A 19,093-nucleotide genomic window follows, 5' to 3' on the forward strand; every position below is an offset into this window, starting at 1 on the left:
TCAAAGGTTTGTTTACGTTAGTCATGTTTGTAAAAAAACAGGGTAAACGTGGCTTCTGTTTTCAGCTTTGCTCAGTTCAGTTGTACAAAACGCTGGCTTGTTCACCGATGAGGGAACTCTTCAATGTGACTTTACATATTGATTTTATGGTCAGAAAGTTACTGATTGAAACTGCCTTCTTGTCCCCAATGAGTGCTTATAAAATGTGACAAAGATAGACTTATTAGTTTCTGTTGCACTGACTTCAGGAACTAGGCTATACTGTAGTTGAAAAGTGGGTTAACTCATCCCCCGTCTGCCCGTTACTACTCTTTGCCCTGCTTTTTGCCAAGCTGCAGTGACAGTGTGGCTCAGGTCCGTGCTGTGCTGCACCAGGTGGTGACGAAGGTATCCTATGAGCCTGGCAGGGAAAGGTGATGAGTTTCAACCAGGAACCCACCAGGTGGTGAGTGAACATTGCCTTGTATAACCTAAGCTCACTATTTGGCAGTCGCAGAGAGTCAGGCTTAGTGTTTGCTGCACTCTGCTACACAGCCATACTGTATTCATTTCCTAAGACACAAACATACATGTCTATGTATGTATCTGTACGTTGTATTAATTTACCGTGTGTGACTGTTTCTGCTTGCCGCCTATGTATAGATCAATAAATCACTAAATCTAGCATCAATCTTTGAGTGCAATTGCAAAAACATGCAAAGGAATAAATAGATAATTAATAACAATTCACTGATAAATATTTCTTCATCTCTTACAGAATCGTTATAATTTATAAATGACACAAAAGATCTTTGCATCTGATGTAACCGATACCATCTCTACAATTTATGGTTATTTAGCCTATCTCATGTTTTTCTGATTTGTATTATGTGAAATTGTTGTCTAATAGCCCGTGGTTTCAGTTGTTTATAGTTGTGGATTTCAACATTTATATGAATGTGTGTGAGCGTGTTTAGCGCGATGTAAAGGTGTGCGCCTCTTTGCCATCGTTATATTGAAATAATATATTATATAAATACAAAATACAAATAAGATACTAACACATTTCATGTGTACATCGCTTTGGACTTTAGCGTCTGCCAAATGAATAAATGTAAATGTTCATTCACAATAGGCTAATATTGATATTCCTTCAATAGTTCTTATTGTAACTTAATCCACCTGTGTTAATTATAACCTCTGTATTTAGCCTATGGACTATATAGGGGTATGTATCATATCAAAGAAAAAAACTTTCTGTTGTATTCTTACAGTTTGAACACATTTAGGTCATCGAGGATGAGTGTACACTTCATTGTTTCTGTCCTGAATATATTCGCAGAACAAGAGAGAGCATTAGGACCCTGAGGCGGGAAGGACTTCCCCCTCTCTCCATCCACTGATCTGACAGTTTGAGGGACCGACCAGTCAGAGGAAGGATGTGAGGTGGAGAAGGAGGAGGCTTGCGGTGTTTGGTGCGGTGCGCCGAAGTTTTGTAAAAATCTGCTTCGTTGTTTGAAATCCACCCGGTTGGTCCAATGCAGCGTCTGTCAAACGCAGCTGCTCTTCCACCGTATAATCCAGAGCTGGCGTTTGAATTATTGCTCCTGCTGCATTATAGTAGGTAGACTAAATCAATTCATCGGATCAGTCAGGGCAAGGGATTGAGTTTCTGTGGACCCCGAGATTATTTCTCGACTTGTTTCTTCTTTTATGACGTGTGCATTCGGACTTGTCACGAGCAACCGGCGCAGCAAGTGTGGGCTTGAAGTTGAGACTGGAGACGCACATGTGCATCCTTCTTCCTCCGACTCCGGACGCATCGACCCGTCAGCACTCTGGATAAAAGTAGTTTTTTTCTGTTTGGGATTTCGTTTGAAATAGGAGGAAAAGGAGCAAAACAACATGTCGCTAAGCAGAAGTATTGAATTTGAACACTTCGAGGAACGAGAGAAGCCGCACCGGACACCGAGGACCAACTCTGGCTCCGGGTCCCAGTCAGGCTCCAGGGGCAACGGTCTGGTGCCCAGCCCGGCGCACAGTGCGTTCTGTAGTTTCTACCGCACACGCACTCTGCAGTCGCTCACGTCTGAGAAAAAAGCCAAAAAAGTGCGGTTTTATCGCAACGGGGACAGATATTTTAAAGGATTGGTGTATGCCGTGTCTAATGACCGGTTCAGGTCTCTGGATGCTCTGCTCATGGAGCTCACGAGGTCTCTGTCGGACAACGTCAACCTTCCTCAAGGAGTCCGGACGCTGTACGCGTTGGATGGAGGCACGAGGATCACCAGCCTGGATGACTTAGTAGAAGGTAATGGATGCAACAATCACCTCATGTGACCACGAATCATTAACGAGGCTCAATACTTGATTATATTGATGAAACATAAAATGCATTGATTCAGTATGCAATTGATTTTTTTATAAAAGCTACATGTTGCCTTTAGTGCTGGCTAAATGGTCCAGACAAATACACACTAATAACCTCAGGCAAGTTATGCCAGAAGTTTTAAAGGCCACTCTGAACATATTCACATTGTTAAGGGCTGGCGCCTAATGGTGATGTCAGTGATTGATGCTATTTACTTTTAAAGTTAAAGTTATTTTCTGCCAGACAAAATGTTTGAGATCAGTACTCCTTTTGCGATCATCTACTGTACTTAATTTAAATGATCTCTTGAGGGCATAGCAGTATAATGGATGCAATGCAGCGCTTCCCTTGGATCATTTGCATCATTGACATAACTGTTCTGACATGTTTGACCCAGTGCCATGAATACAGACAGGCAGACCACTCCTCAGTGCAGCTTTAGCTCTGCACAGGCTGCTGCTCATGCACATCAGTGTCCATTGATCTCAGCTTGACTCATTTGCCCAATCTGCAGTATGTATTCGTGAGCTGAGTTTGTGTGGGCTTGAAAGTGCATCGTGTAGCTCTAAGTGCAATCCTGCCTGTGAATGAATGTGTGATGAATGTGTTGTTTAAAGGGTCCATTGGCTCCTCTTTGAAATTGATCTCACCCTTGGGGCTTGAAAAAAAATGGAAGTTTCCCTCCCCCACCTAGTATCTGTCCATTGCTTGCATGCAGTGTAGTGGAGAAATAATGAAGTTTAATAATGGAAATATATACTAAGTTTGAAAACAATGTGTTCAAGTCAGTCACACACTGCGGACACAAACAGAGCATGGTGTTTTCCTACCCTTTCACTTTTTGCAGTGTTTTTCACCCGAGACAGCGACCTCTCTGTAATAGGTTAATCTTCATGTTCAGCCCCTGGTGTGTCTGTCTGCACCACGACCTGCCTGCAATCCTCTTTTAACACGAGAGGTTACGGCTCCACCACACACACTCAGGATCCCCGACCTCTTACTGCAGTCTCCTATACTGGTCTATTTTCATCTCACATCCTCTTAAAACTTTGGACTCTGGGCTACACTCATTTCCTATGTCCCTGTCCCCTGAGTGACCGGGGAGGATTTAGGCCAGCGCCTGATCTGAATTCTGCAGCATCACTAGTTTGGCAATTTTAGCAAAAGTTGTTTTGGTGCATTGGATGTGATACAGAGTGTTCTGCCACTGAACCTCTGCACTTTACATGTACAGGGCACTGTTGCTAAATGAGGATCTGGGGCATACATAAGTTGTGTCCAGAGTACTACTGATAGCAATTTCTTTGTTTTTAAATTGTCAAATGATGCTAAAAGGACTGAGATATTTCTTTTTTTAAATTCATTATCATTACAAATGACTGCTGTTGATTATCCTAAGTAACCAGGATATTGTTTCTGGAAAGTCACAATTATATTTAATGTAACATCTTTAAGAATTCGATTTTTTTTTGAATACTCTGAGCACCTCAATTGAAATTCCATTCAATCCAAATGTATTGTGATAGTGGCAGAAGTTTCAAAGGCAGATATCAAACCTCAGCAAATCAGCCAAACTATCTGCATGCCTTGATAACATGATGAGTAAGTGGGGAAAGTGTTTTTGTGATTTGGGTAAGCTCAGATGTGAGCTGCACTGCAGGTGGGCCGAGCACCAGTGTTCGGTCCTTGTTTACTCACCCGTCTAATGGACAGAGAGAGAGGGAACACCACTGCACAGCTCAGCAGTCTGCCTCCATTGATTGAGGCCTGCTGGGGCTCTTTTGTGTGGAAACCCAATAAGCACCACTCGCATGTGTGTCCCTTATGGTTGGATGGGATTACTTAGCCAACCAGTCAACTCGTAGGGTTTTTCCATTGTAGGGGGAGGTAGTAGCGCCGAGTGGCCAAGGGGCGGTCGAGCCGAGCTTGCAAGGTGCGATAGGAGTGTTGTTCTGCTGCACGGTACAGCACCGCACAGCAAGATAGAGTTGTTTACCTAGTTTGCTCGTCACAAACCAGAGCAAGAGTATGTCACCTGCAGCCTTTTCAGCTCATTGTCTGTTTCTGTTTGTACTATTCCTCTCTGGATTATTTAAAACGGAGCTGCTGACCAAATAGTGTAGAATAGGTGATTAGACCTGTTTTTATTCAAGAATACGCCCTATTCACAGCAGCAATTTTGACAGGTCATAGTAGGGTACACACAGCTGTAATTGATACAATTAATTATGGTCCCATTCTATTTAGTGAGTCGCAGCCATTCCAGTAAACCAGCATGAACAATACCAGGGCTCTGGCCAACCTAATTGCTACAGTAATTAATAACATAATTAACGTTATTAATTACACCTGTGTTTACCTTGCAATGACATGTCGAAATGGCTGCTGCGAATAGGGCCTGGAGCACCGCTAAAGAAGCTTCGCCAACTTTGTGACAAACACATTGTATGTGTATATATATACTATAACTTCTTCACAATAAAAGCATTCCAGTTCAGTTCACCAATTGAAAGCTTTTAACATAAGGTAAGTGTAAAACAGGAGCTCCTCGTTAACCGGGTGGTTACAGCGCATGACATATAACTACCCCGTCCTAGGTCGATTCCAGCCATGGGACCTTTGTTGAATGTCATGCCTATCTTTCTCTCCCCCCCTATTTCCAAACTGTCCCCTTCAAATATTCTTTAAACGGTAAAAAAGGCTGATATCGGAAAATACAGATGGGAACACAGAAGTGAAACTTAAGTCCAAACCACAGAGATTCAGGTAGAAGCTTCAAAGTACAGAAAGCTGAACATAGCGACTTTTAAACAAGTTAGGACACACCTAAGGGGCTTCCAATCAGGACCACAGTAGCCCGGCTCAGCATGGCTATCCCCTTCTGTGGGGCAGTAGTGGAAATACATGTCATCCTGGTTTGGTGGGGCTAACGCGGACTGACCTGGACCCATGGAAGAATTGAACTGCTAATACTGAACTGGTTGAGAAAGAGCTTTGTAGTTTACCATGTGGATATGTGGGATTACATAACATGCTGACATCGTGACTCTAGTTGGACAATAGCCAGTGTGCCAGCCAACGGGTGTATTAGCATCAACTGGTGAAATTTAAGTTGAAAGCAGACAAATATACACCCATATAACACTAACCCTAATGGTCGATAACGGCAGAAAAACATTAGAAATGTTGTATAATGTATAGCTTTGTTGAATTTAGAACGTATTCTAAAAAGGGTAAACTTCTTAGTGACCTATTTAGAGAAAATGTCTTTCTTTCTCCAATGTAATGCAGCTATTAGAGGTACTCTAACATTTTATAGTGGTGCTGCACTTTGTTTTAGTTGTGGAGGCAGTTTAAAAAAGGAGAGATGCTCAAATTTTCAAAGATCCAGATTTCTAGTCCTTAATTAATTAATATTAAGGGCATAGATTTAGAGTCAACATTGGGGGGGTACTGATATTGAGCATAATACTTAATTTCCTACATACTAATTTTTTATGCACACATTTGCCTTTTTTGCATCAATGTATGGTGGAAAAGTCTTTATTTATATAAAAGAAAACACTAAATTAAATTTTGAATTCTATTTAGAATTTTGACACTTCAAAATAAGAAAAAATGATCAGACGTAAATCTGATATTTACTTCACCACCTCTGATAAGTAGAGCAGAGAGACAGTCTCAAACAGAGCAAAGCTGTCTCTAAGTAAGAGGGACACAGAGACAGCGACACAGAGCTGCCGGGCTTGTAACGCTATGATCACTAAAGACATACCACCTGCGACATGAGCCGGAGAGAACAAGAGCTGTCAACCCTTTGTTTACCAAATACATTGATTAGACATTGACTGGCACACAGTGTCTCGTCACAATTATTGCTAGGGACAATTCAGTAGCCACTGGATATTGAACAAAACAGAAGGCCATGCATGCTGAGAATATCATTGGATCATGGGGTCACCTCATTGCTTTGGTGATGAGAAGTTCTATATTGCCTTCATGTTGACACTGTTTTATGATTCCCATTTATCACTTGGGTTGTGGATTGGTGACAGATGTGTGTGTCCGCTGCAGTAAAAGCTGCTGAACTGGTTAGACAGCTCTGTCGAGGCGTCCACATGAGGACAGCAGCCAGTGGCGGCTGGTCGTGGCTCCCCTCACATCACCGAGGGATGTTGCACCTGAGATCCCTGCACCTCAGGGAATAGACTTGTCACCATCTGAGGGCATTTTAGTATTCTGTCACTGTCCCCCAGTTACGTATATTTTGTTTTAGTTTTCAGCCATAGCTCAGTCCCCCCCAGCTGTGGCCTAGCCTTTTAATTAGCTTTTGGTTAATTGCAAGCTTAATAAAGCCAGGTATCATGGGACGCACTGTCTCATATGGCCTTCTTTCACTGCAGCACGATTCGTTTGTCTTGACACACAGCAGATAGCTACAATTTCAGAGATTGGAATTGATACTGTAAGTAAAATTGAGTGTTTCCCAAAACATACTGAAACTTTACTAAGAAATACTGATCACAGTGCCACAAACGGCCACCTTTTTACAACTCATATATTTCGGATTTATGTCCGGTTATAGGATTATACTTAATGCAGCTGATGAACAAGCATGTGTTTTTGCTTACTGGCCAGCCTCGATGCTATACAGTTCTACTAATGACCCAGAGATGCAGAGATACAAGCACAGCAATCTTTGCAATGCCATTCGTCTCTTTCATAGCTTTGATGAAACATTCTCTGAAATATTTTTTTTTTTCCTCTTGTCCTAAAAATATCTTCACTGAAAGACACATGTGGGTTATTTGCTAGAGCAGCATTTACATTATGTAAAGTATTCACTATGTTTTGTAAAGTGCCAAGTTGATTCTGAGAGACAGGCCACGTGTTTGTGGACACAAATAATTTCGTGAAGAATGTATCATGAACAGAAAGCATCTGTCACGTTCTCTCTCTTTCTCTGAGAGGAACAGAACGGCATCGAGTTTCTCAACCAACGCTCGGCCTTCACAACAATCACCAGACATTCTTGCTGTGGTCTTCATTCATCGGCCAAGCCCCTGTACTTGTCACATGACTTTGTTCTTTAGGGGAAACAGTTGCGTGTTAACTGTTGGAATGGAATGCTGTCGGATAAAACAAAATGCCTTGCTTTGGAGGAAGGCCAATGCAGCAGCTCAACAGCTGAAAGGGAGAGAGAGGACGGAGTTACACTGGCCTTGCCTCTCAATGTGCCTTTTTGTTTCAATGGAGGAATGTTAACTCTTTGTTCACCTAATGCCATGTGGACTCAGTATTTTATGGTACATGCCATACATGTCTGGTGGATTCTGATGTATTACATCTGTGTATATTTAATTCAAAATATTTTTTAGCTGTGGATACAGTTTACATGATCCGTGCATTGACTGGCATTTACGCCAACTTATTTCTTTCTCCAGGTGAAAGTTATGTGTGTGCCTCGAATGAAACCTTCCGACACGTGGACTACACCAAGAACGTCAACCCCAACTGGTCGGTGGGCTGCAAGACCGGCACGTCGCGCTCCCTCACCTCTCTCATCCCGCTGAAGAGCGAGCTGCAGCATGAGTCCAAGGGCTTCATCAAACCCAAGCTAGTCACGGTCATCCGCAGCGGTGTCAAACCCCGCAAGGCAGTACGCATACTGCTCAACAAGAAGACGGCACACTCCTTCGACCAGGTGCTCACCGACATCACAGACGCAATCAAGCTGGACTCCGGAGCTGTGAGGAGACTGTACACTTTGGAGGGCAAGCAGGTGAGTCTGTTATGATGCATGCTTGTTGAAGTGCAAAGGACGTGATGATAGTTGTAGCGCTGGTAATCACCAAGCAAACTCGTGCAAAACCAGGGAAACGAGGCCGATGACCATGAACCCGGTGACTAAAGTTACAGTTGGAGTGTGTTAGCTGTATTTTTTTCAGTGGGATGATATTGGATGATGTGCATATGAAAACCAGATGGAACTACTAGGCTGAGCTTTGTAGCCAAAGGTTTTATCTCCAAATAACGCTGTGATTTATAGGCTTCAGCTGTGTCAGCAGTCTGGGTAATTACACCCCATTTAATCATCCATACATAATTATGCGCTGAGATTATTTCAACAAGACACTAATGAATACATTTAAGAGTTCAGGCCTTTTGCCATATCCATCAGTATAGTTTCCTTCCTACCTCATCCCCCTCTATTAAGCCATTTGAGACTGTTTTTGCTATAATCCAATCCATCTGGGACACATATACATATATATATATATATATATATATAGTAATATTTCCATCTGAAGTTGTCATTGAGGGTCCCTGGTGTTATGAGATGAGGTGAGCTTGAACACATGTGGTGCTCCTAATCAAGAAGATTTATATGACGTCTCATCTGGGAGGAGTCTTAAATAATTCTGATTAATTGTTTTGACTCTCGTCTCACAGAATTATTTAACTTTAAAGTAAGTAACAAAATAAAAGTACAGGCTATACATATAATAGAATAGATATGGGGTTAGGAAGCATCTTATTACAAAACATCAAAAAAAAAACGTGTCTACAAAAGGGTTGAAATGTAGTTAAGATGTCGGCATCATATCTTTAGGACAGACAAAATTACAATTTAAAAACGTAAAAGGTACTTCAAAAGTAAATTGATGTGTTTTTTTTACCAGTTTCAGAACATAAACAAAGACCTCAAACAGACCCCAGGTTGAGGACAGACTAAAGGTGTTTAAAATTGCATAAATGTCTGGCAAGAATATTGAATAGAAAATGTCGGAATGACTTTGTCTAGATTAGTAAATAATACAATTGTTTGGGTATTTTGTTCAAATGAAGAAAAAAAAGACTATGGTGCTCAAAGTCAGAATAAAAGATCACTCTCCTAATTCAGGCACCTGGCTTCAAAGTAAATGACTTCTGATTTGTTTTACTTTAGATGCAGCTAACTGTGACTTTAACTTGTCTTGTTCCAAACAGCTGTAATTGCACAAATAATGTTCATAAAATCAAGAAAAAATCGTTGCCAGAAATAACTTTTTAGAGAGTGGATACTTTATCAGCTTGTTTGCTTCTAAGAGCTTAAATGTTGTGTCATTTTCAATAGGATTGCTTCTTTTATTTTTATTGCCAATTCCTCTGATGCAGAGATGTTGATTATTGATAAACTACTTGGATTTCATTATTAATAATCACAATTAGGGCTTAAGGGTTAGAGCAAAATAACAAGTTTCAAACTACTAAAAACTAAACTTACTGCGTTTTAGTTACAGTTGAGATGAGGCTTTAACAACATGTGAAAAAGAACAACCTCCTGTATTCAAATGTCTGACAACCAAACCAGCTGATGTTTGCTTCCTCTGAGCCGACGGGAATCTTTCTCTGCCCGACAGTCCAGACAGCAGTGATCCTTTTCACCTCTGACAGGGCCAGCCCAGCATCCTTTCTGTCAAGCCAGCACTGTACAGGAACACAGTGCCTCATGACTTGTTAGGACTATTATAATAATAATTTGCATTGTATAATCTTTATTATACATGGTCATGGTTTAGATCGTCATGTCTGATCATGGGGTGTGATGGTCAAGTGACGATCAGATGAGTTCCGTTAGCCTTTAGCCAATCAGTTGAATTAATGTAGAAGAGGGCTAAGTTTTTATCTTTGTTTATGGTAAACAGGATTGGGTGGAGAGACTTGCACACCTAAGATAGTGAATAACGTCATGGAGTGATGTGTTCAAAAACATGCTACTAAAATAAAATATTGCCTAATAAATGCACCACCCTCAGCTGCACACATTAATGCTTCTTATAAGAATCATGCTGTGATTAATTCAGTCCCATATTGGTCACATAAACCATTCATGTGTGTCTATTTACATCTCTTAGTAAATTCCTACTAGATCAGCTATGCAGACCAGCTGTTCTATCCAGACATTTCATGTGTTGCATTGGACTTCATGGGGTGCGTTCAAGCGCAGCAACTTTGGTGCTTGTGACATATTTGTGATGCCTTACTAGCAATCCAGTTTTTACAAATGTTGATTTTGACAATTTGATGAAACGTTTAGAGGGAGAGGAGGCTGGCATATTTGACAGATTGAGAGGGAGCACCCGTCCTTTAACCTCCCTGAGTTCTTCTTTGTTTCACAGCCAGGCAGCTACTGTCTGCCAGACGGTGGCAGTTATTAAAGGTTGTAAAGTCTCTGGGGATTTAACTTCTTTTTAGTGGTGAAACCAAAACTGAGAGCTGTATATATTGTATTGTATATTTTGTTTTTACACAGGTTATGTACCAGTCTGCACAACATGCATAAAGATAAAGTTCCCATTTTTCAAGCTCACCTTTTCAATATAACACACATCCTGTACATCTTCGTTCTAGTCTTCCCCATAAATAGATAATTCGTCGTGTAGAAATTAAAATATAATTTATCATTACTCACTGTTTTTGCTTGGCCTACAGTACAGACGCAACTCATTTAAGAAAATTGTCAAAGCACACATCAATTTAGGCCTGTTAGTTCTGTTATTGGATTGAAGATGGATGCCAGCCAATTCATCCACCAACATAACACCGACATTAATGATGCAATACATTCAGGAAGTCATTTTTTTTGTAGCTATTTGAATTTAAAATCCTAAATCAGTCCTTTTAGTAGTGGTTCAGGACATGTTCCATACAGTCTTTTGAGATTGTAGATTGCAGACGACACATTACATCTGTCATGCAGACAAGTGTAGCCTCCTTAATTTTCTTTTAATGATAAGCACATGAGCCATAAGTTACAGCATCTTCGACAGATGATTCCTTCCCTCTGCTGGAGCAGAGATCCATCTATCCATCACTGTAAAGTTCTTCACCATCAGATGGATGCTAAAGGAGACTAGAGTTTCTTATTTAAGTGGGTTGTGTTACAATGTGTTCTACAGGTTTTGTGTTTATATGTTTTAGACACAAAACAACATTGTTAACAACGATGATAATGTGTGGCCTGTTTGGGTTGTTAACAAGCACTCCAGCTGATTCTGTGTATATATGAAGTCAGACGAGCTCTGTTTTAAATGTATCACGTTTGAAGCATGACGCATCTCTCGTATTGACGTTTTGTCCAGCAATATAATATATAAAAATATGACCTTACAGTGTGGAAGGAGGCATGGAAGCAGATACTGTGCATTGTTCTGCATAGATGGGCTAAGCTATGAACAGCTCAACAGCCCTGCAGTAAACCCTACCTTCATGAAGTTCAGTTATTGTTGAAACTCTTTTAGAGACATCTTTATTTAACTGTATGGTACATTTGGAAGCTGCAGTTTGTAGAGCTATTGAACGGTGTTATATGATGCTGGGAGGTGTTTCTGGTGTTTTATCCACCCCATTGATATCAATGAGGGTAGACTGAGAAACTGGGGATTGAGGGGATATTACAGCAACTAGATTCTGGGCTATTACACGTCAGAAATACTTCATATAAGGAGTAAAGGAATAAGAAACATACAGTAACTTTGTTCATAAATGTTCACAAATCATGAAATGATGCTTGAAAAATACTATGTAGTGTGTTACATCATCAAAAGTAGTGCTTTGTTTTAGTTGTGTATTACCAAATATATGAGCCGTTTTTCTTAAATTAGCGTCACATTTTAATATGGTAATTTAAACAAAACTCCATCGATTCTATAAAAAGCTTTACTTTTCTCTCCTAAAAAGTAAGTCTTTACTCACACATCCACCCATAAACGCATAAACACACCCACGCACACTCCAAATGCCTTCCAGCAGCAGCCTGCCATCTGCTCCTCCAAAATCAAATCACAGGTCCCAGCCACCAGGTCTGCAGGCGTTGCAACCCCCCTCCCGCTGATGCACACACATGACGCACAGCATCACAAACACACACACACACACACACACTCAGAGGCCTCCCACTGCGGCCCTGGCCACCACCAGATAATTAGACCTATAAGCTGGAAGGGAGGGTTAAAGTGCAGCTGTCAGGTGTGTGTGTTTGTGTGTGTGCGTGTTCAAGGATGTGTATGTGTGAGACAGCGTGCTTTCACAATACTTCTCTGTCCACTCTCCCTCCTCGATTCAAAGATGCTCTTCAGACTGAATGTTAATTGTAGATCTTGTTTATCAGGGCCAGCAGAATCAGCTGCTGTTTTTGAGAGACACCCCTGTTTTACATCTCAAAGCTGACTGGGCAGGCGGAAAATAGGATTTCCCTATTTGGCATTGTCTAATTGATGCATTCATTAATTTGGGGAACAGTTAGCAGTCCAAAACTTGCTACGTTTTTTTTTTTTTTATAGAAATCATTTAGAAGTGATTCGAAGGGACTGTAGAAATAATGACAAAGAGGAGAAGGTCCATGTGATAAAACAAAAGGAGCAAGTGTATGTAAATAATTAGAGACGTTCAAACCCTGGCTCTTTTTTCACCTCCACACCCAGCTGGCCAATCGCAACGTGAGGTGGGTGTGAATGTCACATTGTTGATTTTTGAAAGTTAAGCGTAATGGTTGGACACAGCCTCACCCCATGACCGATGTTAGTAAGGTGTGGGGTATTGAACCAGCCAACAAGTAGTTCTGAGTGTATTCAGGCGTCTGAACCGCTCAACTACAGTAGATTATCCTGTGTGAGTACTACCAATAAGCTGCAATTGACCTGGCTACACCTCAAGACTGCTATCAGCTCAGAGTAGTTGACTGAGAGCTGTGTTGAGAAACGACAGAAGGTGGGAGGGACGGAGGAAGAGGGTGGTTGTCACATTTCCCAACCCCTAGTTATCAAGTGCTGACTTTCTCTGCCCCCCTTCTCAAAGCCCAACTATTTATCCCACTGTGCAGAGCAGCTGACAACCATTTCTGTTGTCATAATTACATGATACAAAATCTAATTTACATTCACCCTTCAGTTACATGACCCGTGCAAGTTTAGGAAATGCCTTTTTGGAATTTCATAGTCAGGGACAGAGAAGATGCAAAGTTGAATACTGTATAAAACCTTCTGGTTTGTAAAACACACACCTCTTGCTGTCTAAGTCATCTTATCCTAATTACGAGGAAGTCCGTGAACAGATAATTGAGAATACTTCATTGACCATTTAATGACCTTTCATGTTACATCAGTGCAGTTTGAGAGACCTGGATCCTGTCCAGGGTTCCTCTCTGCCTTTTACCCAAATGTCACGGCCTTCAGCCCCCCGTGACCCTGACACATAATAAGGGTCAGTCAGTGTACGGTACTGCTATTAAAACATCAGTGATCGATGTGGTATGTAGCCATAAGCAGAAATACCATTTTTAGATGGATAAATACTGGATAATGTGAGAGAATAATCAATTAAGTTTGATCTGACATTTACAAAGGTTGAGGGCAAAACATCACTTTCCATTTTGAATGCAAAAATGACACAACGCATTAAATGCATTTAAATCTATAATTCCTGAATAAATGGTTTTTATTACTAGTTCCCCGAATTTAATCAGCAATGCCATAGATATATCACAGTAGATTTTCATTGGCATTTTCAAGTAGCAAGAGCGTATTACATGGGCATTCATGAAGTAATCCAGTACTTTTCTTTCTTTTTTTTTATCGTATAAATACCTTAGATGTTTGCTGTGTACAGGCTAAAAGTTTACACAAGTTTAACATTTATTTTGTCTCTCAAAAGCATCTGCCTACAAATCCTGAAATATGTTTGCCTTTTCACTCAGTGATGTTATGAGGATGACAGTCAGTCTGTCCATGAACCAGGAGCTGGAAACAAACCTGGACCGTTGTGGCTGCTGAGCTGTAACGGCTGAAATGGTCGTTTCTCTCAAATCTATGACGGGCTTTACAGTTCAGCGAGCTGAGGAATGACAGAGGAAATGGAACTCGGCACTGATAATTGGACAGTCCGCTCAGATGTAATGTCTTTGTTTGTTTACATCTTTGCAGTGGTTTGGTGGGTGTACTGTATCCTCCATCATAAATTGGGGACAGTTAGTGTATTTTGAAAAATCCACATAAGCTAATTTTAGTTTATAAAAGAAATGCACGCTGTTTCAATGACTTTAGACAAACTTAGATTTGTCTTCTTTTTCTTTATCTCTCAATCTTAATAATCTTAAGAATAACTCTTTTCTTGGAACATTAAATACCATGTACAGTAGAATAAATCATAGTAGTGGTAGGATCAAATTCTTACTGTAGTGAATAGTCCCCCAGAATGGAAACAAATCTTTGATCACCAACATGTCATGAAGATGACAGCTAGCTAGTTCATGGTGCGTGGATTGCTGGGTTTTGAGGGCATACACATCAGTATGAGAGGGAGGAGGATGTTGGGTAGCGTGACTCTGATGCACTGTGGCATAATTTTACATGACACGCTTCTAATGATGATGGCCTCCTGGCCTCGATACTCGATACCAGCCCTGATCTTACAGTTCATGTGTCAGCAGGGACGAGCTGCACTGCTGCCAAGAGTTAAACAGGTTTACATTCATTAAGGTGTCTAACTTCGCCTCACCCCGTTATCATATTGATGAGGATGATCTCTTCTTATTTGCGAGACGTTGAAACATGCTGGCAGTTACAGACAGATTAGTGAAACCGTCTCCCTTTTTCACTAGCTTGGTTCATGGACACACAAGGGTTCCATCTGATTATCAGGCATGAGCTGTTTTCAGGGCCAAGTCTGGATTAAACGCCGCCATTTAGGTCAACAGCCATGACATTTGAATGCCCACCTATTGTTCTGTGCTGTCATTATCATACAGCACCATCTGACACTATAGTGCAATGACACCATCCAACCACGAATAGTCTCGGCCAGGTTCTGCGATAGGCTGTTGTTTATTCTGCACTCATTGATGAATCAGGCTTTTAGGTTATGAATTCCTGGTAGTGTTTGGTGATGTTACAAGTACTGCAAATAATGAGGTTTATCATCTCACTTATACCAGAGCAATTTGCAAACATAATGCCATCTGTAAACAAGCTCATTTAAATCATTTTGGTCTTGCATCTCAAATAATAATAGTTCAGAGGCTTCGGAATTTCGTCTTATTGTTTTGCCAAGCAACAACAAGCTAAACAGCTGGGGTAGGCTGTCCGTACCTAGAGTTTAATGCTACTGCATTCTTCTAAATATATATTATGAAAGGTTTTACTGTATATCTGAAATTCAGAGCATTGATGTAGCAGCAAAAACATTTGCAATGTAAAGATATAGTGGAGTAATGTCTACCTGAGCAGAGATTAACAATTTGTGTCCTAGTTGTCCAGTTTCACTATCCGGTTACTATAAATTAATCCACACCCTTTAGCCAGTATTAGGAATGAGAATTAAGAGTTAACACTTTCAGATTTACTTCAAATTTTTCACCTTTCGAAATACTTTTATGCAATATTGTTTTCCCCTCATTTCTGTAGTTTGTCTTTATTCAGGGTCTAAGGAAGAAGAATGGGTACATATATTGTACAGACTGTAAATAACTATAATACAACTTAATGCTTCTTGCTTTTATAAATGTACTTTTTAAAGCTTGCCAGTCTGAGGCTAAATCAGTGCAAGTCCAAAATAAGAAGCACTGGTGTAACATCATCTCTGTCTGGCCTCTGGACATAAAATCCTACCAGTCCAGAGCCCCTCTTTCTGGTCTCTTGTCCTAGCAGATGGCTTACACACACACACACACACACACACACACACACACTCAATGCTTTCCCCCAGTCTTGGTGGGCAATACAAACACACGTCATTGTATTTATTGTACTTAGTAAAAGTGCCTGACCCACGTTTCACAAGTGCTGGCATGATACCCTGCATTGACGAAGAGCAGGAAAACAAAAAGCCGGCAGACGACAAAAAACGGGGGGTGTGAGGGGGCCACGGGGCTGTGGGCTGTGCAGACCGCGTGGAGGCCACAGATGGGGAGGGCATCCATTGTGTGGTGTGTGATCTCAACTACTTGTTTTGTTTTGTTTGTCCAAGCCTGGCCCGCATCCTTTCTTTGCAGCAGGCCTTTCACTCTCCCAACAAGAGAGTTGACGTCATGATATTTAAGCCACAACTCATTGTTTGTCACCTTGAGTTTAATCATTTAAGCAAGCTCAGGTTGCCTCAGCAAGTTTCGGAAGATTGATGTGCTGCATTTTTTTTTGCACAGGGCAGATCAGGAGCTGTGTGTCTAAGTGATCTTGACAACTGTAGCAGGTCTCTGATGCTGATGGTGGAGTTTCATTTGCACATCAAACAGTGTCTATCCTTTTAGTTGTCTTGAGGTGTAATTCCTGGCAGAGGAGCGTCGATGTTAATGTTAGTGGACAGTTTTTATTTTTTTTATTCATTATTTATTTGTTTAGTGGAAACATGAAATGCTAATTAGCATTCTAAGATATATTAATATGGGCCTTTTGAGACTTCTGCTGGAACTGCAATATTATATTTTGAGAATTTACTGCCTAGTAGCCACTTTTATATGCAGTGATACTGTTGTTTTTTAATTGGAGACGATTATCTTTATTGGCATCAAAAACCAACATTTTATGCATCTCTTGTGGATCTCGTAGCTCCTCTGCAATTCTGCAAGTCTCACTTTGTTAATGAACAGGCTAATCTACTGAGGCTCATTTTTGGGCTAAAAGGTGTGTGTGCATGTTTTGATTTGTACTCCCACTCTCTTCATTCCTACTGGAACAACTCTATTTGAGCATAAAGAGCTCAGCGCTCATGTGAATTCAGACTGCCTGCGGTTATGTACAGTAATGTCTCTCTTTCTGTGTGTGAACATGACTTGGAGGAGAGAGAGAGCAAGACAGCTGTGAAATGTGTGATAGGCCAATCAGCCAATGGCTGATGTGAGGCAGAGAACACTGCACTGCACAGAGTCTCCCATCATTGGTTTACAGATGTAGGGAAACTGCAGATTTAAAGTTACGAGTCTGAACTGATCTCCAGATAGTGTCCCTCATAAATTCATGAAATCCTGTTTATGAAAACCCCAAGGAACCATGCTTGTTATTATCTCCACCAGGAAGATCAAATGATCGGTCGCACATGTAAGTGAGTCCTTCAGTGATTGAGTGAGTGTGCACCTCTGTGTCGGTCCAAGGCTAATCTTACATTCTGCTGCAGCAAGCTGCATTATGTTTTGGGTTCCCAGTCATGGCTGCATGCTCAAGGACCTCCCATGGTCGTGGTGACTTGCACTTTCTCAAAACACCTTTTATTACCTGTTTTATTCTACCTTTGGCTGCCTGCTGACTCCTCACTCACTATTATTGGCCCCCAGCCGCCCACAGACGGGGCGTAACAGTTTATGGTGTGTTTGGCTAACGGCTAATGGAAATACCAGTATACAGACTGTTGTGTACCTCTTGGCTGCTGCTCTGTGGCCCTCTGTTATTGTTTGGACGGTGTGTTTGGCTAACCGCTAACAGAACTACCAGTACACACACTGCTGTACCTCCTAAATATTGTCATGGCGTGTTGTGTATATGACGGTTTCAATCATTGCAAGGATACATTGCCGCTTGTTTTTGAGTTTGAATAAAGTGAGTTTTACGATGTCTTACAGGTGTCTAGACGAGGGTTAGCCGTTTGTGGGTTGTGTTCATTCAATCGCACACTACAACAGTGGTCGTTGCAGACACACCTGGTGGAGATCTGCACTCTACTGAGTGCACCTTTCTTGTTTATGATGTTTCTTCTGCAGTGCCTTCACTGAGCAATGGTTTGTTGATGGCTTATGTTTAATGCAGCTAATGGAGTGAATCCAGAGTAGCAAATGAATGACGGGCTTAGTTTTTCTCATTGCTGCTGCCTTGCCTTAGATTTACCGCTCTAATCCAGAGGAATTAAAGAGTCTCAGGAAGCAGCCTCTGTCTGTTAGTAAGAGTTCAAACAGAGTTAATAAGCTGGTTGGCTTTAGCTTAATCGCGCCCTAGCAAACTTAATAGGCATCTAGCTATCTGCATGTTCTCAAGTAAGTAACAGTGTAAGTGAGAGTTAAAGCTTGTGTCAAGAATACACATCTAGTTTACCATAGAAACGTTATTTTCTTTTGTGACTGAAGGAGTCACAAGGCAAGAGGCAGAGATCTCAATCTTTGTCTCCTTTTTTCCATTTTTACTTTAGGACTCCACCCACCGTCTCTGCCTCTTGCTCATTTGGCTCAGAGTATTGAGCACCAATGAGGGATTTGGAGGTAAATGGGGTTGATGGAAACTGAATGATTACTGTGATCATTGTCCTGTTGGCTCTCACAAGGAGAGCGTTTACTTTCTTGTGTGCAGCTTGCTCAGCCATTTACAGCCTTTTCCACTGCCCTAAATTCTTACCACCTGCTGTTGTGTGACATTTGTTCTTGGAACACAGCCCTTACTTAAGATTAAGAGAAGGAATTCCCACCCCTTAAGAATCTACTGCAGTGTATTGATACTGTATCGGTTGTGAATATATTTGGATAATAGATGTTTTGGTTTTGGTTTTAATAATGCCTCGAAAAACAAAACTGCCCACTTATTGTATTTGTAAAACCATTATTTGGTTATGCTCATGTTCAATACACCGATTCCTTTTGATATTTCCATACACACTTGAAGCCCTTGACCTGTATTTCCTCTGTTACCAAGCTAAGCAGGGACGAAAGTACTGCAAGCAATACAGAGTACATAGACTGATGGTGAGCGCAGGAGAAGGTCAGGCATACGAGGGGGGTTGTCGCATCTC

The 19,093-nt window shown here is 41.1% G+C and overlaps 1 protein-coding gene across 1 annotated transcript in view; it reads left to right on the top strand.

Moving 5' to 3' along the window:
• The first annotated feature begins 1,884 nt into the window (after positions 1-1,884).
• dclk2a (doublecortin-like kinase 2a) overlaps positions 1,885-19,093 on the top strand; it is a 34,929-nt gene continuing 17,720 nt past the window's right edge. Inside the window, exons 1-2 of the mRNA XM_076091926.1 lie at positions 1,885-2,290; positions 7,795-8,132. Of these exons, the coding sequence (XP_075948041.1) occupies positions 1,885-2,290; positions 7,795-8,132 (744 nt within the window). The remainder of the gene's footprint in view (positions 2,291-7,794; positions 8,133-19,093) is intronic.

The sequence above is a fragment of the Anarhichas minor genome, unplaced genomic scaffold, assembly GCF_050575085.1.
Source record: "Anarhichas minor isolate MPS153535 unplaced genomic scaffold, ASM5057508v1 ptg000014l, whole genome shotgun sequence".
In the NCBI taxonomy this organism is placed as follows: domain Eukaryota; kingdom Metazoa; phylum Chordata; class Actinopteri; order Perciformes; family Anarhichadidae; genus Anarhichas; species Anarhichas minor.